General features: G+C 49.3%; 1 protein-coding gene across 1 annotated transcript in view; it reads left to right on the top strand.

Annotated features, from left to right (window-relative positions):
- The window catches only part of LOC144940847 (uncharacterized), a 38,840-nt gene that overhangs the window by 8,020 nt on the left and 4,295 nt on the right, over nucleotides 1–26,525 (top strand). The window contains exon 2 of the mRNA XM_078867338.1: nucleotides 12,677–14,187. Within this exon, the coding sequence (XP_078723464.1) occupies nucleotides 12,677–14,187 (1,511 nt within the window). The remainder of the gene's footprint in view (nucleotides 1–12,676; nucleotides 14,188–26,525) is intronic.

The raw sequence follows: 26,525 nt of genomic DNA, 5'->3' as shown, positions 1-26,525 counted from the left end.
TGTTGGGGCAAGTGCTGTTAGCGAGTAGCAGCAGCACCTATGAAGGAGACAAAGACAAAGATCCCCTGTGTAGCCTACAACAGACTGTTGGGGCAAGTGCTGTTAGCGAGTAGCAGCAGCGCCTGTGAAGGAGACAAAGACAAAGATCCCCTGTGTAGCCTACAACAGACTGTTGGGGCAAGTGCTGTTAGCGAGTAGCAACAGCACCTGTGAACGAGACAAAGACAAAGATCCCCCGTGTAGCCTACAACAGACTGTTGGGGCAAGTGCTGTTAGCGAGTAGCAGCAGCGCCTGTGAAGGAGACAAAGACAAAGATACCCCGTGTAGCCTACAACAGACTGTTGGGGCAAGTGCTGTTAGCGAGTAGCAGCAGCGCCTGTGAAGGAGACAAAGACAAAGATTCCCCGTGTAGCCTACAACAGACTGTTGGGGCAAGTGCTGTTAGCGAGTAGCAGCAGCACCTATGAAGTCCGCCATGGCGCACGAGAGGGGGTGGTGTGGCCGTTACCCACTTCGCCGCGGCCGCCTTTGTCTCCAACACGCGGAGTGAAACATTGACGTCACAGCGATTAGAAATGCCTCGTCCACTGCTGGATGAAGGTCCACCCACATGCCATCGCGAAGCGACCTCACAGGTCCCCGCGAAAGCAGCAATATCATTGCTCCATCTCCCACAAACGCCCCTCCCTCCCTACCTCCCTCCCGCACCACCCGTAGCTCTCATTCCATCACCAGCCTCGTCTCATCGACCGCCGCCGTCACCATCATCGTCGTCATCGCCATCATCGCCACGCCGTGCCCTCACGCCCAAGCGCACCAACTTTTGTTTCAAATTCAACGTGGAAGTCTTTAACGTGCACGCGGCTTCCCCGCTGGAATTCCCAACGCGCGTCTCGCGCCGCTCTTTTCTGTGCGTGCGCTCTCTCCTCTCTCTCTTTTTCTTTACGATCAGTGGAAACAAGAAGATGCTCGGTGTAGTCGGCACTTTGCTTCGTTCATCATTTCGTACTTTTTTTTTTATAACTTTGCTTTACGTAAAACCCCCACCTCTCGCCCACTCTGTCGCCCACTCTGTCGCCCACTCTCTCGCCCACTCTGTCGCTCACTCTGTCGCCCACTCTGTCGCCCACTCTGTCGCCCACTCTGTCGCCCACTCTCTCGCTCACTCTCTCGCTCACTCTGTCGCTCACTCTGTCGCCCACTCTGTCGCCCACTCTGTCGCTCACTCTGTCGCCCACTCTGTCGCCCACTCTGTCGCCCACTCTGTCGCCCACTCTCTCGCTCACTCTCTCGCTCACTCTGTCGCTCACTCTGTCGCCCACTCTCTCGCCCACTCTCTCGCCCACTCTGTCGCCCACTCTGTCGCCCACTCTCTCGCCCACTCTGTCGCCCACTCTGTCGCCCACTCTGTCGCCCACTCTCTCGCCCACTCTCTCGCCCACTCTGTCGCCCACTCTGTCGCTCACTCTGTCGCCCACTCTCTCGCCCACTCTCTCGCCCACTCTCTCGCCCACTCTGTCGCCCACTCTGTCGCCCACTCTCTCGCCCACTCTGTCGCTCACTCTGTCGCCCACTCTCTCGCCCACTCTGTCGCCCACTCTCTCGCCCACTCTGTCGCCCACTCTGTCGCCCACTCTCTCGCCCACTCTCTCGCCCACTCTGTCGCCCACTCTGTCGCTCACTCTCTCGCCCACTCTGTCGCCCACTCTCTCGCCCACTCTGTCGCCCACTCTGTCGCCCACTCTGTCGCTCACTCTGTCGCCCACTCTGTCGCCCACTCTGTCGCCCACTCTGTCGCCCACTCTCTCGCCCACTCTCTCGCCCACTCTGTCGCCCACTCTGTCGCCCACTCTCTCGCCCACTCTCTCGCCCACTCTCTCGCCCACTCTGTCGCCCACTCTCTCGCCCACTCTGTCGCCCACTCTGTCGCCCACTCTCTCGCCCACTCTGTCGCCCACTCTGTCGCCCACTCTCTCGCCCACTCTCTCGCCCACTCTGTCGCCCACTCTGTCGCCCACTCTCTCGCCCACTCTGTCGCTCACTCTGTCGCCCACTCTGTCGCCCACTCTGTCGCCCACTCTCTCGCCCACTCTGTCGCTCACTCTGTCGCCCACTCTCTCGCTCACTCTGTCGCCCACTCTGTCGCCCACTCTCTCGCTCACTCTCTCGCCCACTCTGTCGCCCACTCTGTCGCCCACTCTGTCGCCCACTCTCTCGCTCACTCTCTCGCCCACTCTGTCGCCCACTCTGTCGCCCACTCTGTCGCCCACTCTCTCGCCCACTCTGTCGCTCACTCTGTCGCCCACTCTGTCGCCCACTCTCTCGCCCACTCTGTCGCCCACTCTGTCGCCCACTCTCTCGCCCACTCTGTCGCTCACTCTGTCGCCCACTCTCTCGCTCACTCTGTCGCCCACTCTCTCGCCCACTCTCTCGCCCACTCTGTCGCTCACTCTCTCGCCCACTCTGTCGCCCACTCTGTCGCCCACTCTGTCGCCCACTCTCTCGCCCACTCTCTCGCCCACTCTGTCGCCCACTCTGTCGCTCACTCTCTCGCCCACTCTGTCGCCCACTCTCTCGCCCACTCTGTCGCCCACTCTGTCGCTCACTCTGTCGCCCACTCTGTCGCCCACTCTGTCGCCCACTCTGTCGCCCACTCTCTCGCCCACTCTCTCGCCCACTCTGTCGCCCACTCTGTCGCCCACTCTCTCGCCCACTCTCTCGCCCACTCTGTCGCCCACTCTCTCGCCCACTCTGTCGCCCACTCTGTCGCCCACTCTGTCGCCCACTTTGTCGCCCACTCTGTCGCCCACTCTGTCGCCCACTCTGTCGCCCACTCTGTCGCCCACTCTGTCGCCCACTCTGTCGCCCACTTTGTCGCCCACTCTGTCGCCCACTCTGTCGCCCACTCTGTCGCCCACTCTGTCGCCCACTCTGTCGCCCACTCTGTCGCCCACTCTCTCGCCCACTCTCTCGCCCACTCTGTCGCCCACTCTGTCGCCCACTCTGTCGCCCACTCTGTCGCCCACTCTGTCGCCCACTCTGTCGCCCACTTTGTCGCCCACTCTGTCGCCCACTCTGTCGCCCACTCTGTCGCCCACTCTGTCGCCCACTTTGTCGCCCACTTTGTCGCCCACTCTGTCGCCCACTTTGTCGCCCACTTTGTCGCCCACTCTGTCGCCCACTCTGTCGCCCACTCTGTCGCCCACTCTGTCGCCCACTTTGTCGCCCACTTTGTCGCCCACTCTGTCGCCCACTCTGTCGCCCACTCTGTCGCCCACTTTGTCGCCCACTCTGTCGCCCACTTTGTCGCCCACTCTGTCGCCCACTCTGTCGCCCACTCTGTCGCCCACTCTGTCGCCCACTCTGTCGCCCACTTTGTCGCCCACTTTGTCGCCCACTCTGTCGCCCACTTTGTCGCCCACTCTGTCGCCCACTCTGTCGCCCACTTTGTCGCCCACTCTGTCGCCCACTTTGTCGCCCACTCTGTCGCCCACTCTGTCGCCCACTTTGTCGCCCACTCTGTCGCCCACTTTGTCGCCCACTTTGTCGCCCACTCTGTCGCCCACTCTGTCGCCCACTCTGTCGCCCACTTTGTCGCCCACTTTGTCGCCCACTCTGTCGCCCACTTTGTCGCCCACTCTGTCGCCCACTTTGTCGCCCACTTTGTCGCCCACTTTGTCGCCCACTCTGTCGCCCACTTTGTCGCCCACTCTGTCGCCCACTCTGTCGCCCACTCTGTCGCCCACTCTGTCGCCCACTTTGTCGCCCACTTTGTCGCCCACTCTGTCGCCCACTTTGTCGCCCACTCTGTCGCCCACTTTGTCGCCCACTCTCTCGCCCACTCTGTCGCCCACTTTGTCGCCCACTCTGTCGCCCACTCTCGTTCTGCACGCAGCCCTTCTCGCAGTCCGACGGCCTCCGACGGGTAGCTCATATCAGCCTCTCTCTCCTCTCTCTCCTCTCTCTGTCCAGCTTTCGTTCCACATTGTACGTGAACGCCTGTTAATCTCCACACGGCATTATGGGTAACGTGCACTGGTTGTATATTAATGTCCGCACGGCATTGTGGGTAACGTGCACTGGTTGTCTATTAATGTCCGCACGGCATTGTGGGTAACGTGCACTGGTTGTCTATTAATGTCCGCACGGCATTGTGGGTAACGTGCACTGATTGTCTATCAATGTCCGCACGGCATTATGGGTAACGTGAACTGATTGTCTATTAATCTCCACATGGGTAACGTGCGCTGATTGTCTATCAATATCCACACGGCATTGTGGGTAACGTGCGCTGATTGTCTATCAATATCCACACGGCATTGTGGGTAACGTGCGCTGATTGTCTATCAATATCCACACGGCATTGTGGGTAACGTGCGCTGATTGTCTATCAATATCCACACGGCATTGTGGGTAACGTGCACTGATTGAAACCTCTAGTCTTGTTTCGGAACGTTATTTTAGTTTAATTTGTAATCGTTTTTCCGTATCATCTAAAAACACTCCCGTTCAGCTCCAGACAGTCTCCTTGTAGCCTTCAGTAATAAACCTTCATATATACACGCTGTACGCATGTTCTTCCACAGCGTGTCTCCAACCTGTCCAGTAGTACCCCCATTCATTCAACAACAAAAACCCCATCGTGTGTTACAAGGACAATGCGTACATGATTATCAAAGCACGCTTGTTCTTTTAACCTTTTACCACGAGCATTCGTGGTTAATGCACACTCGATTGAGCCTTGTGATGATTGGTGCCTGTTTGGTGTATGGACATCCAAACACCTCCTGTAATCTTGCCGCGAGCGGGCTAAAGCCGATTTTTGTTTATCATCATCATCAACTTGTTCCTGGCAAAAAAAAAAAATTAAAGAAGGGTCCCGTACAATGGTGGAGCCAGGATTTGCAGGTAGGGGGGGGGCAACCCCTCCAGCAATGAAAAATGATTGATGAGTTGTTAGTAAGTAAGGAGTTGTTAGTAAGTAAGGACTTGTCCCTTGCTTTTTATTCGACGCGTGTGCGGCGATGGCGCAGCCATCGATCGAGGGTCGAATTCGAACTGCGTTGTGTGATCGACATCGCGCTCGCTGAAGGTGAATGCCTTCAGAGAAGTCGTGGACTGCATACGCGACTGCGCACAATTCTCTGAGTCGCTTATCACTGCTTTGCCGTTACTTATTTCCAATTATGGACTCAGACTATTGTCCCATCATCTCATAGAGTCCCTGGCACGTAATAATATACTACACAGTGGCAATGGGGGTCGCAAAATGCCGATTTATTACGAATAAACCCCAATGATCCGATCGAAATTAGGGATTTCGATCGGATCATTGGGGGGGGGGGAGGCACGTGCCACCCCACCCCCCTCCCCCCCCGTCGAAATTTCTCGCGATCATTTTTGAACGGTGGACGGGGGAGATGCCAGGCACGGGGTTGCCAGATTGACCGCCAGTTTGCGTACAGCAGCGGTTGTTCGTAAAATACCAGTGAAACATCTCGACCCTTTTTAAACACCATCAGCTCGGTGGGTTGTGGTGGGAACTGCTCCAGTAACGCCCCGGTTAACGTCGTGGATGCGTTTCCTAAAACGGTGCGACGACGACGACGTATATCGAGACATCGTCAATCGAAGCGCGGCCTAGGGCGGTGGTGGTGAAGGGCTGAGAGACGACGGGTAACGAGGAAGGACGGACGATGATGTGAGCGACGTGAGTGTGGGGCAGGGGCGGGGGGGTTTGAGGCCACGCAAATCGGGTGGCGGGGTTAATAAAGCGACGGCGACGTATTTGCGAAACAACGCAAAAGGGTTGGGGGGGATTGATACTCTTAGTTTTTTCGGTAAAGTCACGTAGGTAAAAAATGAAATTAAAATTAATAAAAATAAAACAATAAAAATCACGACGTTTCGGAGGCAACACAAGCTTCCGTCTTCGGGTGAAACCGTCACAGCAAAATATCTGTAGCTTATATAGTGGTTAAGGGGGGAGGAGGAGTTGTGAAGTGGTCAATTACTGCTTTTGTTATACTGCTGGGTGGTTTGTGATCCGACAAGAACGCGGAGGTGTTACTCGAACGCGCGATCGTTTGTAGGTAGCCGTGTGATGGTGGAACAACTCCGTAGCAAAATGGGGAGTTTGAGAGCGTCATTTGCTCTGCGGGTGTATGAAGGCAGACCGTCACTGGTGTCAGCTGAAACATGAATGTACGTCTCTTTTTAAAACGTGCGAGATATCGGGACGGTATTGGTGGAGATGGTCTTAGGAGAATCTGGAGCGAGAGTGGAACACGAACAAAAAAAAACAATGGTCTTAGAAATTCGAGAGGAAATCCGGAGAGAAAACTGTTTTTTGAAAAACACACACACAAACGCGTTTCAAGTCGGTACAAATCTGGAGGAAAAATCCAAGGAAATGCATGGGAATCTGGAGGATATAAATACATAACTATTGTTTTCATCCGTAGACATCCAGACGTAGCTCTTCGCTTTCGCTATAATGAGATTAAATCAGACATCGTTAGCTCCATGCCAGTCTTGTCTTGAAGACTTGCGCACAAACAGCATAACAAAGAGCGGCTTAATCGTATCTAATTCATTTACCCACCCAGCAGTATAACAAAATCAGTAATTGACCACTTCAAAACTCCTCCTCCCCCGTTGCCCTTCCTGGCTCCTCCCCCCTTAACCACTATATAAGGTACAGATATTTTGCTGTGACGGTTTCACCTGAAGACGGAAGTTTGTGTTGCCTCCGAAAACGTCGTGATTTTTATTGTTTTATTTGTATTAATTTTAATTTCATTTTTTACCTACGTGACTTTACCGAAAGAACTAAGAGTATGAATCCTTGCAGTCACGAAAGCTTCAAATCTAGAATTGTCTTGAAGACTCACCTCTTTAAAACTGACCCTTACCCCCCCCCCTCCTCCTCCCACGCCTTGTTCTGGCTTTTACCCTGCGGGTTCTGTTCGCATGTACCTGACCCTCCATACGCGGTGGTGCATTGACACCTGCTGATAGCGGGGGGAGGGCGCGAGGGGGGCCTTCATCCAGCAGTGGATAGATGTGGATACTGATAGCCGCGCGTGTATGTTTGTGCAGGAACTTGTGAGTGCACATTTGTACCCACTGCACACGCGTGTGCTTCTGTATGGTGAGGAGCGGTGGGGTAGCGGTTAGCGCTACGCTGCGCTACGAATCCGGCGACCCGAATTCGATTCACGCTCACGGCCAACACCCAGTGACGATTATATTATCTGAACCGGTCATGGGCGTTCCCTAGGTTGACTCAGACTAAACTTAGTACCTGGTGGATTGTGTGAACATCGCCACTTGGGAAACAAAGGCGGCCTGGGCGTGATGTTGGCCACCCACCCCCTCGTGTGCCGTGCCGGCCTTCATAGGTGATACTCGCTAACAGCACTTGCCCCAACAGTCTGTTAAAGTCTATACGGGGGATCTTTGTATTTTTGTGTTCACATATATTTACACACACACAATATATATATACACATACACTCTCGTGACCGGTAATGAAATACGTAACAAATCACGATAAACACTTACATGTTATTCCAAATTAATGTTATACCTAAGACGTACGCACATATGTCTTTACGCATATACAAAGACAAAGATCCCCACTGTAGCCTTAACAGACTGTAGGGGCAAGTGCTGTTAACGAGTAGCACCTATGAAGGCCGGCACGGCACACGAGGGGGTGGGTGGCCAGCACCACGCCCGGCCGCCTTTGTCTCCCAAGTGGCGATGATTATACATCGCACCAGCTACCCATTTGAAGCTGAGTCGACCTAGGGGAGGCCCAAGACCGGTTCAGACAATCGTCACCGGTGTTGGCCGTGAGCGGGAATCGAACCCGGGTCATATCCCGTGGTGTATACGCGCACGCTCACAGCACTTGTCCCTACAGTCTGTTAAGGCTACACGTGGGATCTTTGTCTTTGTATACCAGAGTCCATAATGGTATATTGTATTCTACACTACTGGAGTGTGCGTTGTGTTCCGAGGGCAATACAATATCGCACAAAGACAAAGATGCCCCGTGTAGCCCACACATCCTGCTGGGGGCAAGTGCTGTTAGCGAGCACCTGTTGAGCCCGGAACAACGCCGCGCTCGACCGCCTTTGTATCCCCAGTGCTGATGTTTACATTCACATCGCTTATGGCTCAGCCCACCTCGAACGGGGTGCGGACAATCATCACGAAGGGTCGGTAGTTAAGCCGTGGCCAGCAATCGAACTCAACTCAGGAGGGCCCGGGTCCGTAGCGAGGTGCGCTCACCACTGCGCCACCGCTCCCATTCCATAAACACACATCGCGTGATATCTCCAAACACACTCACAGATCCGCACGGATACACAGACGTGTATTGTTTACCTTTACCTCGATGGGAACAAAACAATAGGTGTCATTAGTTAACGACGCCGGCGTAATTTGCGACTTGAACCGCCTCCAATTCGACTGCGAGTGTCCAGTTGCACTACGTACGACAATGGAGCTGCTCTTAGCAAGGTCATTGTCACGTGACACGCGCACGCGTGTGTGTGTGTATATATATAGGTGCTCACTAGTTTTCATTTATTTCATTTTTTCATTTATTAGGTATATAGCCCTGTGAGCCATTCGGCTCTTGAATCGGGTGCAACCGCAACAAACAAAAAAACAAAAACATGAACAAGAAAACATCTTAAAGTGAATATGTGACTGAGTGCAAACAGAAAATCCAAGAAAAGACAGCAAAATATTTCATAAAAAGCACCGTACACCAACGCTGTGTGCAAAAATCCCAGCGGGATGCAAGTCAAACAACAACAACAACAACAACCACAAGACAACTTAGATTAAGGCCATCAGTCTAACTCTGTACTACAACAAACAAACATGGCCAAACCGAAATTTGTTTTAAAAATCACCAAAATAAAGCCATAAAAGAAATGAAACAGTGATCATAGGAACTAACAGCACTTGCCCCAACAGTCTGCCCCAGGCTACACGGGGGCTCTTTGCATGTGTCTTTGCATAGAATGTGTATCGCGATCAACTCGGCTTCGCCCGAATGATTGCCTGACGCGGTGTGTGAACATCGCCACTGGGGAGACAAAGGCGGCCGTGCGTGGTTGCTTGCCACGCGCCCGCTCGTGTGCCGTGCCGGCCTTCCTAGGTGATGCTCGCTAACAGCACTTGCCCCAACAGTCTGTTAAAGTCTATACGGGGGATCTTTGTCTTTTTGTGTTCACATATATACACACACAATATATATATACACATATACTCGTGACCGGTAACTAAATACGTAACAAATCACGATAAACACTTAAATGTTATTCCAAATGAATGTTATTGCAAAGACGTATGCACATATGTCTTTACGCATATACAAAGACAAAGATCCCCGCTGTAGCTTTAACATACTGTAGGGGCAAGTGCTGTTAACGAGTAGCACCTATGCAGGCCGGCACGGCACACGAGGGGGTGGGTGGCCAGCACCACGCCCGGCCGCCTTTGTCTCCCCAATGGCGATGTTTACACGCACCGCACCAGGTACTCATTTGAAGCTGAGTCGACCTAGGGGAGGCCCAGGACCGGTTCAGACAATCGTCACCGGTGTTGGCCGTGAGCGGGAATCGAACTCGGGTCATATACCGTGGTGTATGCACGCACGCTAACAGCACTTGTCCTTACAGTCTGTTAAGACTATACGTTGGATCTTTGTCTTTGTATTCCAGACTCCGTACTATACACAACTGCCGTGTGTCATACAAGGGCCGGGTCCGTAGCGAGGTGCGCTAACCACTGCGCCACCGCTCCCATTCCATAAACACACATCGCGTGATATCTCTAAACACACTCACAGATCCGCACGGATACACAGACGTGTATGCGGGAAATGTTTACCTTTACCTCGATTGGAACAAAACAATAGGTGTCATTAGTTAACGACGCCGGCGTAATTTGCGACTTGAACCGCCTCCAATTCGACAGCGAGTGTCCAATTGCACTACGTGCGACAATGGAGCTGCTCTTAGCAAGGTCATTGTCACGCGAGACGCGCACGCGTGTGTGTGTATATAGGTGCTCACTAACAGCACTTGCCCCAACAGTCTGCCCCAGGCTACACGGGGGCTCTTTGCCTGTGTCTTTGTATAGAATGTGTATCGCAATCAACTCGGCTTCGCCCGAATGAGTGCCTGACCAGATGACGCCAAAAGGCGTACAACTCAAAAACAGCGCACTATCAGAGTATTGAGAGCTCGGGTTTAAGCATTTACACTATGAGACCTCCTTTACCAGTGGAAAAATATAGTACCAGATGAAAGGGTAAAAACCCATTACTATATTTTGCCACAGGATGTGTCCAGTTTCAGTTTCATTTATTATTTTTCAGTTTAATGTATTAGGATTTACCCTGTGAGCCATTTGGCTCTTGATTTGGGTTCAACCGCAACAAACAATACAATTACAAGATGCACATAAAAGTAATTGTACACAAATCTGAACATCACGTGTGTAGTAAACAATAACATCCTATAGAAAAAGCACAACCCGTCCATGCTGCGTGCAAAAAGTGCAAAAAATTCCATTTCGATGTTTGATCCCAATAACAATCATAATACAATACAGGTCAAAATTTTAAGTATAAATCTATACAAAATAAAAAAAAATCGGGCCAAACCAAGCCCCTCTAAAACTTACTAAAACAATGCTATCTAAACAACGTAACAGTTTTCTCAACAAATGTGGTCAAAAGTTGACAATAGCGACACACACAACACACATCGCTAAACCGATCATCTTTCGCGAACTGCATAAGGCAATCCATAACAGCAGGATTAACAATAGCAGTAGCAGCGCACTATAATCAACGACGAGCGGAAAAAAAAGACTTCTTCCTGTGGTTTTCCCACCTGATGATGATTGCTTGTGTTGCAATCGAAACGTCGTGATTTATTTTATTTTAAACCTACGTGACTTCACCGACAAAAACCACGTGTCTCTCTCTCTATGTATCTCTGTGATATCTGCCTCTACTGTCTATATGTCTCTGGTTCTGTGTTTTATCTCTCTCTCTCAAATTTAGCATTCTCAGGAAGAACGTAATCAACCAGGTAGGGTGTTGACTGTTATGTTATCCGACTCTCTGTTGTATTACATTACATTTCTAAGTATACTAGATTTGTGTTTCTATTTCATTTATACCTGATGACGATTGCTTGTGTTGCAATCGAAACGTCGTATGCTAGTATTTAATTCATTATTTTCTCTTTATACGTGACTTTACCGAAAGAACTAAAGAGTAAAAAACCAAAGACTATGGATTCTTGCAGTCACGAAAGCTTCAGATCAAGATTGACGAGCGAAATGTTCGTCCCTGCTACACGCGGGAGGAGACCGGAGCACCCGGCCGGGGTAGGAAACAAACCGGCGCAATGCGAGGGGGCAACACTCGATGCCGTACAGAAAAGGGACGGATGATGACATCGGTCACGACGCTTTGCCCGACTGCATTCTGTTGGCGAGCCAGGCCAGGGTATGGCAACCTCGACCCGTCAACCCCGAATGACAGAGCGTGCGTGTAGCCACGACCGCTCCTTAACAATAACATCTAACGCTATATGTAGTTTTTTGGTTGCATTATTATAATTGTGGATAATGCATACGCATCGTTAACTAGGGCGAGCTAGCTGCATTTGCCGAATTCGAACGCGCGCGGCAATATCTGCTCTCCTTGTTACTTTGTTTGCTGATCCCTGGCACAAAGACGACACGGTGGTGGTGGTAGTGGTGTTGGTGGTGGTGTTGGTGTGGGTGGTCGCGGTAGTGTAGTGGGTAGCGCTACACTGCGCTACGAACCTGGCGACCCGAGTTCGATTCCCGCTCACGGCCAACACCAACAGTGACAATTATCTGAACCGGTCCTGGGCCTCCCCTAGGTCGACTCAGCCTCAAATGAGTACCTGGTGCGGTGTGTAAACATCGCCACTATGGAGACAAAGGCGGTCGGGCGTGGTGTTGGCCACCCACCCCCTCGTGTACCGTTCCGGCCTTCATAGGTGCTCGCTAACAGCACTTGCCCCTACAGTCTGTTAAGGCTACATGGGGGATCTTTGTAGCGGGTAGCGCTACGCTGCGCTACGAACCCGGCGACCCGAGTTCGATTCCCGCTCACGGTCAACACCAAGTGACGATTTTCTGAACCGGTCCTGGGCCTCCCCTAGGTCGACTCGGCCTCAAGTGAGTATTTGGTGCGGTGTAAAGTAAAATAAAAAATATCGCCACTGGGGAGACAAAGGCGGTCGGGCGTGGTGCTGGCCCACCCACCCTCCCGTGTAACTGTTCCGGCCTTAAATTTCGATTTAAAGCGTTCGTGACTGCAGGGATTCATCTTCTTGGTTCTTTCGGCAAGTCACGTAGAAGGGAAATAATAATAAAATAATAAAAATAAAACATAATAAAATACAATTCTCACGACGCTTCGGCCACAACGCAAGCAGCCGTCCTCAGGTGAAGAACAGGGCTGTCGGAAAGACAGCGTCTGAATGTTCCGGCCTTCATAGGTGCTCGCTAACAGCACTTTCCCCAACAGTCTGTTAAAGCTATACGGAGGTGGGGTAGGCGGGGTCTTTGTCTTTTGTTTGACTCTCTTTATCTTTGCAGGCAAGTCCTGGAAGGCTCTGAGTCACTTGGAGAAGAGGCCCTTCGTAGAGGAAGCTGAGCGCCTGCGAGTCCAACACATGCAGGACCACCCCAACTACAAGTACAGGCCTCGCAGGCGCAAGCAGCTCAAGAGGCTGGGCAAACGGGTGGACTCGGGTCTTCTGCTCCATCACCATCACCACCACCAGCAACATCAGCAGCAGCATCACCAAGAGTTGTCTCAACAGCAGCAGCAGCAATTGCATCATCAACATCAGCAACACCATCATCAGCAGTTGCAGCAGCATCAGCAGCAGCATCAGCATCATCCTCTGCTGTCCGGGGTGGATCCGGTTCACGTTGTTTGCCGCCCGCCCGAAACGGCGCTTAGAGACCTGAGCGTTGTCGCCGGGGGACATTTTCAAAATCACTACCACCAACTCTACCACCATCATCATCATCAACAGCACCACCACCATCAACAGCAGCAGCAGCACTACCAACATCAGCCGCACCTTCAAGGACATCATCACAACAACCTTCCTCATCACCAGCAACAGCAGCAGCTCTTGCAGAGCCACCACCACCACCATCAACAACAACATCAACAACATCATCATCACCATCATCACCAGCAGCAGCAGCAGAGCCTGGTGAGTGATGCCGCGTTCGGGCTCCCGACGCCGGAAATGTCTCCGCTGGACGTCCTCGGCGACACCGACGCCCCGACCTTTGCGCAGTCGTCGCCCATGACGCAGGAGGTCGTTCAGGGCCCCTTCCTGGTGGCGAATGCGTCGGGCGAAGGAGGTGCGGAGGACGAGGCGATGAGTCCGCACGTCGTGGGCACGTACCCGTCGCACCACCACCACCACCTACTCCTCCAACAGCAACAACAACAGCAGCAACAACAACAGCAGCAGCAGCACCACCATCTCCAGCAGCAGCAGCAACTTCACAATCAGCATCCGCAGCAGGAGCAACAGATGGTGCAGAACGGATCGACTCCTCTGGGATACGCCGCCGACCTGAGGAGGTCGACCACGATTGTCCACCACTTTCGGGAGGTGGACGAGTCTGGTGAAGATAGTCGAAGCGTTGCGGCTAAAATGTCCAGCGAGCCGCTCGCCCACCACCACCACAACAACAACAACACCACCACCACGAACAGCAGCAGCAGCAGCAACCACCTCCACCACGTCCTACCTCTGTACTACAGCCAGATGTACCACCACCACCAGCAGCAGCATCAGCAGCAGCACAACTTCCATCATCAGCACCATCAACACGGCAATCATCATCATCAGCAGCAGCAGACCGCCAGCGGTTTCCAGCCAATGTCTCGCAGCCACGAGGTAGGCGAGCCGTCTCCTCCTCCCGACCCGCGGCGTTTGTACAGCGACGTGGAGGAGGAGGGGGAGGAGGAGAGGGAGGCTGCGGCGGTGGGACGTGACGAGGCTGTGGACGGAGTGAACGATGACAACGACGACGGTGGTGGTCGTGGTGATGGCGAGGGGCTGGTGATCGTCACGTCTGTGGGTTCAAACGGTGACGGCGGACTCATGAGTCAATATCTACAGCAGCAAGACGTCGGTGGATTTGCCAAGGGTGGACTAATGCATCACCAGCAACAGCAACAACAGCAGCAACAGCAGCAGCAACAGGAATCACTGCCTCAACAGCAGCAGCAGCAGCAGCCACAAATGGCCAGCTTTCTATCCGTGCTTGCGGACGCTACGGCGATGTATTATAGCAGCAACCCGTATGGCTGACGGGCATCCATCCATCCAGCCTCCAGCCGGCTTTTGCCTGGCCACTAACACTGGCTTCGTGATTCGGTGGTGGTGGTGAAGATGATGAAGATGATGCAGCCGAAGTTGCAACGGCCGTTTTCGTTCGGAGACGGCGAGTGGCGGCGAGAGTGACTCTCATTCTTCACCTGAAGACGGCTGCTTGCGTTGTAGCCGAAACGTCGTGAGAATTATTCTATTATGTTTTATTTTTATTATTTTATTACTTCCCTTCTACGTAACTTTACCGAAAGAACCAAGAAGATGAGAGTGACTCTGCTAAAGGTGGAATTATATTGATTTAACAGGTTACGATTCGCCGCGGAGGTATACATATTCGAGGTGCATTTAATGAACTTTGTTTTTTGTTACAAATGTCCGCGGACTGGTTTCTCGTAACGAATAATAATGGTCGTTGAGTTTTTGGTTGACGAATGTTCGTTACGGTGACGGCATTGCTTGTGAGTTCCCAGAGCCAACTGATGATGATTTCTACCCTCGAGTGTGATGGCAGTAGCACTGTAGTTCAGGTGCCTCGGTGGCGAGAAGTTAACTACCTCGCCTGATATACAGGAGGGCACCTGGGTTCGATCCCTAACCCTGACGCCTGCTGCTGTATATTTGGAGTTTGCATGTTCTCCCCGTGGTCGCGTGGGTTTTTCTCCAGGCCCTGTGGGGTTCCCGTCCACATTTAGAATCAACATCACGCGTTTTAGAGTTTTTGGCTGCTATACATTTCCACATAAGCCACTTCGTTGCGCTGTCACTTGTGGTCAGGTCGTTTTTGCAACAACAACAACAAACAAAAGAGCTGTATAGCTCAGTGGGACTTACCCGATAACATTAAAAACAATTGTTTATGTTCTTGGTTCTTTCGGTAAAGTCACGTAAAAGGGAAACAATAAAATAAAATAAAAAATATGAAACAATAAAATTCTCACGACGTTTCGACTGCAACACAAGCAATCATCATCAGGTGTGAAAACCCAAAGCAAGAACATTTGCTGTGGATTTCACACCTGATGATGATTGCTTGTGTTGCAGTCGAAACGTCGTGAGAATTTAATATTTTTTATTTTTTATGATTGTATTATTTCCCTTTTACGTGACTTTACCGAAAGAACCAAGACTACGAATCCGTGCAGTCACGAAAGCTTTAAATCAAAAGGTAACAATTGTTTAGTTTAGATGGCCAATGTATAAGGTCTGCTGGCCACGGCTTCAGTAGCAATAGAGAGAGAGATCTTAGGGCGTAGGTTTCGGTGTGTTGATGACTTGTCAGCCGTGACAATCAAGAGGATCTAATCACGATCATTGTTTTTTTACCCTTCTATCTGGAAACAAAACTGACACCTTTGTTTTCTCAGTTTTGTTGCCAGATAGAAGGGTAAAAAAACAATTATCATATTTTTTACTGGCAAATGAGGTTCCAATGTTGTAAGGAGCTAATCATGTTAAAACCAAAAATCGGGGTATGTTTTCGTGGCGTTATATTTCCAGCCACGATTGAAATTCCACATTTCAGTGGCCGGGGCCGAGTCCCTCCGTCTGTCTCTAAACAGTATATGACAAAAAATAAAAATAAAAACACGCCTTCGTCTTCCCACAAACTGGTACTCAATTTCGCGACCCTCCTCATGAAGGATTTGCGAGTCGGACGTTCTGATGATGATGATGATGAGAGTTGGGAGAAAATGACATCCATTCAATCGCTATATCCATGTGAATATACCGTGTGTGTGTGAGTTATATATTGTTATTAAAGTGACTTAGTCACTGATCAAGACGATTTTTTTTCACGTTTCATACCCCCCCCACCCCCACATCGATTAATCGCCACGATTCGATGTAATAATCGTCACGATTCGATGTAACCATTTGCATGCCTCCTTAGCCGGTGTCGATGCATGCACAACTATTCAACGACGGCCTTGACAATCGTGGTTATCATAATCCGAGTGATCGATTATCGGCCGTGCAACGTCATCCACTGTCCACTCGCATCGACGAGTTCGATATCGAATAATTCGACGCGTTGGTCGGCAACACCCGTGCGTGTTTTGTGCGTGTGGCCTTTAACGTGAAAATAAATAAATATATCATACACGACGTTTCGGGCATTGGCCCCTTCTTCGTGGCACGTGTGACATTCGCGGAGTTAATAAAAAAAAATGTTTTTTAGCTAATCTTCAATTCTCACATACTGTACTTAATACTGCACGTACCTGAATCATAGCTGCCAACTCGTACGGTTTAGCCCGTATCCTCGGGCACAAATCAGTGTTTTGTGTTTGTGTTTCTCCCTTGTGATGGGACTTTGTAGGATGAACGTTGAGATTTATAAGGTGACACGGGGGTGACCAATAATGTCTGAATTGGTCTGTAATATGGTAAAACATTGATAAGGGGTTGACAGGGATAGGGCTAGGGATAGTGATAAGGACAGCATACCTGTCAACCCATTCGGTTCACCCCGTAATTTTTGTCCAGGGAAATCGAGTTTTCAGGTCCAGCCGTTTTAATACAATGCAAAAAAAAAATGTGTCTACGTGTTTGTGCATCTCCCTTGTGATGGGATTTTGCAGGATGAGCGTTGAGATTTATCAAGGGGCACGGGGTGACCAACACGGTCTGAATTGGTCTGCAATAAGCTAGGGGCACTGACAAGGGGTTGACAGCGATGCTGAATTGATGCTTCGCACCGAAACCCACGTCAACTGTAGACATCGATTAATCGTCGCGTGCCCAATGTCAGAATCTTGAGTGTATTTTCCGATTTATACGATGATACCTCCTTTACCAGTGGCGAAATATAGTACTAGGTTTTTACCCTTTCAACTGGTACAAAAACTGACACCTTTATACAAGGCATCATCATCAGAGTTGTTTCTTTTTGTTTGCATTTTGACTGCTTGTGTTGTGGTTATTGCAAACATGATGCCTTGTATAAAGGTGTCAGTTTTTGTACCAGTTGAAAGGGTAAAAACCTATTACTATATTTTGCCACTGGTAAAGGAGGTCTCATAGTGTAAATGCTTACCCCGAGCTCTCAATACTTTGATAGTGCACTGTTTTTGAGTTGTACGCCTTTTGGCGTCATCTGGTCCAACACCAATGGAGACTGGGCTCTAAGAAAAGCTGTCTCAGGTGTGGACCAATCAACTTCAAGGACAGTGCATATCATTATCGTTATCAGAGTTGTTTCTTTTTGTTTTCATTTTGACTGCTTGTGTTGTGGTTATTGCAAACATGATGCCTTGTATAAAGGTGTCAGTTTTTGTACCAGTTGAAAGGGTAAAAACCTATTACTGTATTTTCCGAGTCAAGCCCTTTAAGCTAAGAAGCTAATGTTTTTAAAGGGAGATTCGGCCGGTGGACAGCATCACAGCATTCGACAATTACATATTTAAAAAAAACAAGCTTAATAATAGAAATTGTGTCGTAAAATTGCATTCACACTTTCAACATCAGCGACGATGGTGGCGCTTTTGGGGAATCCGTCGACCAGCGATCTGTAAATGCTTACCCCGAGCTCTCATACTCTGATGGTGCATTGTCTTTGAGTTGTGCGCCTTTTGGCGTCATCTGGTCCAACCCATGTGAGACTAGGCTCTAAGGAAAGCTGTCTCGGGTGTGGACCAATCAACTTAAAGGACAGTGCATACATTATCAGAGTTATGTTTTTTTTTGCATTATGGCTGCAGGTATTGTGGTCTATGCAAACATGACTCCTTGTAAAAAAGGTGTCAGTTTTGTTGCCAGAGAGAAGGGTAAAAAAAACAATTATCATACCGATCTGCTTTGCGAGTGGCATTGCGAGAGGCAGCTGCCCACACGGTTGAATATCCGACCAGTGCCGATGGTGGCGACTTAAAGTGATCGTGGTGATTGGAAACAATCGAAAGCAGACTCAACTCAAAACGAGAAACGAACGCCCCTGAGCGAATTGGCGAAACCATTCCACGTTCCTATGACGGGGGCCGGTCTATCCCATGCGGTTGAAGGTAGTCAGGCAACTCTTTAAGGGCCAGACTAATGAAACTAATACAAGACCTATATTCTTGGTTCTTTCGGTAAAGTCACGTAGAAGGGAAATAATAAAATAATATTAAACAATAAAAATTCTCACGACGTTTCGACTGCAACACGTGACTTTACCGAAAGAACCAAGAATATGAATCCCTGCAGTCACGAAAGCTTTAAATCAAAATTTAATTCAAGACCTCTTTAATTGAACACGACGATAAATTGACGATAAGTTACGTATTCTTGACTTTTGCTATACGTGGTGATGTTCTAAGTGCAGTGCCGTATTGTACATTGTTGATGTAAGTTAATCCTTGACGATATCCAAATTCTACGGATTGTAAGACGCAGCACTTTTGCCCGCGCGTGCGTCTTATAAACCGGTAAGTGTGAAACCCGCATTCGTCTGATGATTATTTAATGAGCGAATGATACCGGGCACAAGTTTTTGGAGGGGAGGGGTGGTCGGAGGGTGGGGGTGAGGTGCGTCTTAATTTCCGGAGCGTCTTATAATCCGGAAAAGACGGCGATTACTGTCACGGTTACGACGCTTCTCCGCAAATTTACTTGAACGATTGTTCGGCCTGTGGCGTATTCGACTTTAAAACGCAGTCAAGGTGAATCGACGGTGAATTCGCCTCCTGCTAACGCGTGGCGCGCGTGCGTGTGAGTATTCTACATATTCGTGGCGTCTATTAACAACAACGACAACAAGGTCTGGTTGTATCGTAGTTATTGTTGTGATTAATGCGCGTTTTGCTAAGGGAGGAATGTTCTGTAATGGATGACACGAGAGGAGTTCTGTGTGGGATGAGACCTGAGGGTTCCTTCCGTAGGAATCATTGCATCTCTATGATGTGTGGTTAATATCCTAAGTACGTGTGTAGCCAGTGCCGGAAAAAGCTAGTGCGGGGCCTGTAGCGTTGCGTTATAAAGGGGCCTTAAATAAAACAACACAAACACGTAAATATTAAAACACAGTAAAGTAATTGTATTTTTTCATTTTCTATACAGCCGGATAATACGACAAATCGCTAACCTTAAACACCTAGTCGTTCATAAAAGTTGCAGGCGGTATAGTACTATAGTAATAGAGCAAGTGCAGAATCACCGAACCGGAATTGATAGCTTGAAAGCATTTAGCGCGGGGCCCCAGAAAGTGCGGGGCCCGTAGCTACTACATGTGTAGTAGCTACTACATGTGTAGTAGCTACTACAAGTGTTGTAGCTACTACACGTGTAGCTACTACATGTGAAGCTACTACACGTGTAGTAGCTACTACATATGTAGCTACTACATATGTAGCTACTACATGTGTAGCTACTACATATGTAGCTGCTACATGTGTAGTAGCTACTTGTGCTACGAGGATAATCCGGCACTGCGTGTAAGTTTTAATGTCGCGTGGAGGTCGTGCATTTCGCATGCCCTGCCGGGTGAACCAAACGCCCACAGTTCGATTCCCGACCACGGCTTTTAAACGTCAGTGGCGAGTGCTACCCGAACCGGTGACGGACACCCCCCCCGCTCCACTCCCACACACCCCCACTAATAAATGAAACTGAAACCTGAAACTTCACCAAGCCGCGCTGAATCAGCGTGGTGCAGTACGGACACACTTCAACAACAGCGTGGAGAAACAGCTGATTGACAGACTTGTGGACATGATCACTACGATTAATAATTAGAATCAAATGGGAAGGGGGGGGCGCATCTCATGAGCAAGTGGTGGAAATTCCACAATCCCTGGCCGGGTGACCGCCAGTCCATTCTATAGGATGGCCACCGTTGAGTTGACATCCCACTGAATATTCTTAGGTTTTTTCGGTAAAGTCACGTTGGTAAAAACATTCAAATTAATAAAAGTAAAATAAAATTAAAAAAATCACGACGTTTCGGAGGCAACACAAGCTTCACAAGTTGCCTCCGAAACGTCGTGATTTTTATTTTATTTTACTTTTATTAATTTTAATGTTTTTACCTACGTGACTTCACCGAAAAAACCTAAGAATATGAATCCTTGCAGTCACGAAAGCTTCAAATCTAGAATCCCACTGAATGGTACTAATTGTATCGACCATGCTGAGCTGATGATTGATGACCGGGGCTGAGTTGCCGGCCAACTTTGGCTCCGATTCTCGAACTCTTGAGTCCATGTCGGCATTTGACGTCGACCGAGCTGTGGTCGATGTCAACTTATTATATAACGTCGTGGAAGGGATTTGAGAACCGCAATTTGACGCAGATGCAGGCGACTCTACGCTTGTAACGACATACATCGCACATTGGAACCGCCCCGATATTCGTAAGCTAGGCTTAGGGAAGGTTTGTACAGCTGTGCTGAGTTGTGTGGTGCAGGGTGCTAAATATCAGCGTAATGAAGACACAGTGTCGACCGTTCGTAACTTTCGAGTGACTGACACTCAAAGAGTGTGACGCCTAAGCGGATAAAAAGCACTCGAGACCCGATGCAGTGAATACAACGGCACATCTGCAAAGGGTTCCCTCGCTTTATGCGGTAGATGTCTTCTAATATAAAAAAAAATAGTGCGCATAAGGCTACGACACGATTTGTTTTTTTAAATCAACTACTTATGTATTTTTTTTATCAGGTAAGGCCCATTGAGCGATAGAAAGCTCTTTTTTTTAGAAGCGACCTGTCCACAAATGATAGCTCAACGAATTGGCTCATAACGTTGACATTTATAGCACTTAAATACTCGAAGCCCACGTTTCTAAATGTAGAGGGGGAAAAAACCGGAGGACGCGGAGAAAAATCCAGGCTACCACGGTAAGAGATCAATATGCGGGCTTCAAATATACAGCAGCAGGCGTCAGGGTCGGGATGAACCCACGACCTCCTGTGCACAGTACACACACACACAGTACACACACAGTACTGACACAGTACACACACACAGTACACACACACACAGTACACACATACAGTACACACACACAGTACACATAGTACACACACATTACTGACACTACACACACAGTACACACACAGTACTGACACAGTACACACACATAGTACACACACAGTACACACACACAGTACACATAGTACACACACAGTACACACACAGTACTGACACAGTACACACACAGTACACACACAGTACACACAGTACTGACACAGTACACACACAGTACATATACAGTACACACAGTAAACACACACAGTACACACACAGTACACACACAGTGCTGACAGTACACACACAGTGCTGACATGGTACACACACAGTACACACACACAGTACTGACGCAGTACACACACAGTACACACACAGTACTGACACAGTACACACACAGTACACACACAGTACTGACACAGTACTGACACAGTACACACGCAGTACACACAGTACACATACAGTACACACGTAGTACACATACAGTACACACGCAGTACACATACAGTACACACACAGTACACACAGTACTGACAGTACACACACTGTACACACACAATACACACACACAGTACACACACAGTACGCACACAGTACTGACACAGTACACACACAGTACACACAGTACACATACAGTACACACGTAGTACACATACAGTACACACGCAGTACACATACAGTACACACACAGTACACACAGTACTGACAGTACACACACTGTACACACACAATACACACACACAGTACACACACAGTACACACACACAGTACACACACACAGTACACACACACAGTACACACACCGTACACACACAGTACACACACACGGTACACACACACTACACACACACAGTACACACACAGTACACACACACAGTACACACAGTACACACACAGTACACACACACAGTACACACACAGTACACACACCGTACACACACAGTACACACATAGTACTGACAGTACACACACCGTACACACACAGTACACACACACAGTACACACACACAGTACACACACACAGTACACACACAGTACACACACACAGTACACACACACAGTACACACACAGTACACACACCGTACACACACAGTACACACACACACAGTACACACACAGTACACACACAGTACACACACACAGTACACACAGTACACACACACAGTACACACACAGTACACACACAGTACACACACACAGTACACACACACAGTACACACACAGTACACACACAGTACACACACAACACACACAGTACACACACACAGTACACACACACAGTAGTACACACACAGTACACACACACAGTACACACACAGTACACACACACAGTACACACCCCTAATGCTCCACGTCCGACCGCATAGCCTCATGTAGAGTGCAATCAAACACCATCGAGTGCATTTGGTGGTAGATACAGTGAGGGATGATGATGATGTTCATGATGATGGTGATGTCGATGATGATGTTGATGGTGATGTGGATGACGATGTTTATGATGATGATGGCTACACTGTTACTGATGGATATAATAAGAACGAAACCCCACAATTTGCAGTTATTTCTCTTGTTGTCCTCTTGCCCAAATTAACAATTTACAACAACAAGCTATATATATGAAGTACCGTTGATGACTCTTGGACACCGTTGGTGAGGCACACGTATTTATTCCGTACAAGTAGTCACAACTGTGGACATACAATACTAGAGGGGGTATTGGCCCCCTCACCCGGCTAGCTGGGAATACACTGCTAGCTATCTCTGACCTACCTCCTAGTCCTCCACTAACGGGCTAGGGGAGGCTGTCTGGCCCGACACTGGTAAGTCGGGCTACGGTACCCGGAGTCCCAGAGCACTAGCTCTGGTTCTCGGGACCACGCCGCTGGCTCGGTCCTGCGCGGCCCTGACAAGGGCGGCGTCCCAGGGGAGTCCAGGGCTCTAGCTGGACGATCTTCGGTCTTCACTGGTTTAGCTTTAACATTCTGCCCCGAGCCCTCTGACACATCCCCCTTTATACTCAACCCCCGCTGAGGGGTGGGGCCCCGGGCTGCCTGGTGCGGACGTCGTTGAGAGCACCCCCCCCGTGCACTCACGTAGCCCCGCCCACTGTGTTTGTTTCCCATAAGCTGCCATGCATAACGGCTCTCTCTCTAACACCCCTACATATATATGCACGTGCACGGATTATCCAAACCTGTCAACCCTGTCAACCCATGGCACTTTGTAGGATGAACGTTGAGATCTATAAGGGGGGAAATAATAAATTAAATACTAGCATACGACGTTTCGATTGCAACACAAGCAATCATCATCAGCTATAAATGTCGTATGCTAGTATTTAATTTATCATACTGGTAGGAACGAAGTGGACCAGACCACCAATAGATTAATGTGTTCGTCCGTCCGACTGTCCGTCTGTCCGACAAGATGGCCGCCCGCTCCCCCTGCGATCTGTGAACTAAACAAGATGGCCGTCGCTTCCGGCGCCTCACGGCGAAACTTTAAACTTCACTTCAAATTTACTTTACTGAAACGCAGCACGTTTTTTTTAACACAGAGACAAGATACATTTATGTTAACACAGACACGAGATACATTTAATCGCCTTATTTGCGAGGCCCACGGGCCAATCAGCACGGTGCTCAGAGCTATTGATGGGCACCGGGATACAATCGCAATTATCTCACCAGATATTTATTGGAGCTATTCCCAGGACTCAACAAATTGATCGTTTGGAAATGAAAGACTACGAGTCTTTAAATCTCACAGCGTTTGTTGTCAAAACAAACACTTTTAATTAACGTTACACTAGAATACAGTATTCTTTTTCTTTAACTCCTCTATACCCGGTCGATATCCCTGTACCGGTACTAAGTATTATTCCTACCAGCCCACCCCGCAGGGTCCTGTTTTTCTCTTTATACGTGACTTTACCGAAAGAACCAAAGAGTAAGTCCTGCAGTCCGTAATAAGGTAGGGGCACTGGCAGCTATGGATTATGTAACGACGCTTTTCAACGCGTGATTGCCCTCGGAGTTTAAAATGATTTACAATTAGCAAAACGGAAGCCGACGACGGGAAGCTGCCAGGGGAAAACGCGATTCGCGTATTTGGCGAAACACACGTGGGAGTTCTTCGTGAGCCAGGTTCGCGTTTTCACTTTTTTAAGTCGGAGGAGGAGGAGGGGGGGTCAAGCCCTGGCCCCCTTTGTCCAGGGCGGTTGCCCGAATGGTTAATGTTATCTGGACGTGCATCGCATGCGGTTGCGAGATGTTAAACCCCTCGCCTGGTGTACAGGAGGTCGTTGGATTCGATCCCGACCCTGAGGCCTGCTGTGTATGTGGAGTTTGCGGCGTCTCTCTCTCTGTTTTCTTGGAATTTCTCTTATTTAATACAGCTATCGTGCTGTGACGGTTCTACCTGAAGACGGAGGCTTGTGTTGCCTCCGAAACGTCGTGATTTTTATTTTATTTTTATTTTACTTTTATTAATTTAATTTGTAATTTTTTACCTACGTGACTTTACCGAAAAAAACTAAGAATATGAATCCTTGCAGTCACGAAAGCTTTAAATCTAAAATTAGTCTCTCTCTCTCTCCCCGTGGTCGCGTGGATTTTTCTCCGAGTTCTCCAGTGTTTTTCCCCTCCACATTTAGAATCGACATCGTCACGCGTTTAGAGTGTTTTGGGCTGCTGTACAATCCACGTGATGAGCCACTTCATTGAGCTGTCATTTGTGGCCACGTCGCTTCTGGAGAAAGAGCTGCTTAGCTCAGTGCGGCTTCCCAGGCGAAATGAAAATATTTTAGTTTCAAGTAAATAAAACATTCACACTACGCTCGTACTGCGTATAGTCGTGTCTTTCTGTCAACCGCAAAACAAAGATCCCCCGTATAGCCTTAACAGACTGCTGGGACAAGTGCTGTTCGCTGCGTAACACCGACGACGGCCGGCAAACCACGCACGTACACACACGCGTACAACAACAACAACCGCCATTCGCCACTAAGTGGCGGTGACGTCACCACGACGCTTGTGCCAGGCCATGTGCACCTTGAGGCCACGTGAAGTGTCGAACGCCCGCTGGCAGGAGGTCACGGGGCAGACCCAGGTGCCATGGGTCGACTGACCGAGATGACCGAGATGACCGAGATGATTTGACATACTATACCGTATGTCAAACCATCAATCAAATAATGCATACGATGACAAAGGTCCCCCGTGTAGCCTTCGCCGACTCTCGGGGCAAGCATTTTGTGTGAGCTGAGCCACCAATGACGTTCGTCAACACGATGCACGAGGCGGGCGCGAGTCCAGAAAACCACCCACGGCCCGGCCACCTTTGTCTCCCCAAGAGATGCAGGTCATCCGATGATCAGGACTCCGGGTTCGGACGTAACTCGTCACTCTGCAGCCAGTGCCGGATTCAGCTAGTGCAGGGGCCTGTAGCATGTGGTGTGTGTGTGTAAGTCGATGTGTGTGTGTAAGTCGATGTGTGTGTGTGTAAGTCGATGTGTGTGTGTGTAAGTCGATGTGTGTGTGTGTGTATGTCGATGTGTGTGTGTGTAAGTCGATGTGTGTGTGTAAATCGATGTGTGTGTGTGTGTAAGTCGATGTGTGTGTAAGTCGATTTGTGTGTGTGTGTGTAAGTCGATGTGTGTGTGTGTGTGTGTAAGTCGATGTGTGTGTGTAAGTCGATGTGTGTGTGTGTGTAAGTCGATGTGTGTGTGTGTTTAAGTCGATGTGTGTGTGTGTGTAAGTCGATGTGTGTGTGTGTGTAAGTCGATGTCTTTGTGTGTGTGTGTAAGTCAATGTGTGTGTATGTATAAGTGTCTTTTTTGCCCGGGCAATGCCGGGTACTTCCCGCAAGTATGTTATAAAGGGGCCCTGAAAAAATATACGTAAATATTAAAACACTAATTTTTTACATGTATGGTAAAGTAATTGTATTTTTTATTTGCTATACAGCCAGATAATACGACAAATCGTCAACCTTAAACACCCAGTTGTTCATAAAAGTTGAAGGGCAGTATAGTACTATAGTAATAGAGCAAGTGCAGAATCACTGAACCGGAATTGATAGCTTAAAAGCATTTAGCGCGGGGCACCTTGAAAGTGCGGGGCCCGTAGCTACT

This window comes from Lampetra fluviatilis, chromosome 23 (assembly GCF_964198595.1).
Source record: "Lampetra fluviatilis chromosome 23, kcLamFluv1.1, whole genome shotgun sequence".
NCBI lineage: Eukaryota > Metazoa > Chordata > Hyperoartia > Petromyzontiformes > Petromyzontidae > Lampetra > Lampetra fluviatilis.
The sequence above is the reverse complement of the archived record's forward strand: the minus strand, read 5'-3'. Positions and strand labels throughout refer to the sequence as shown.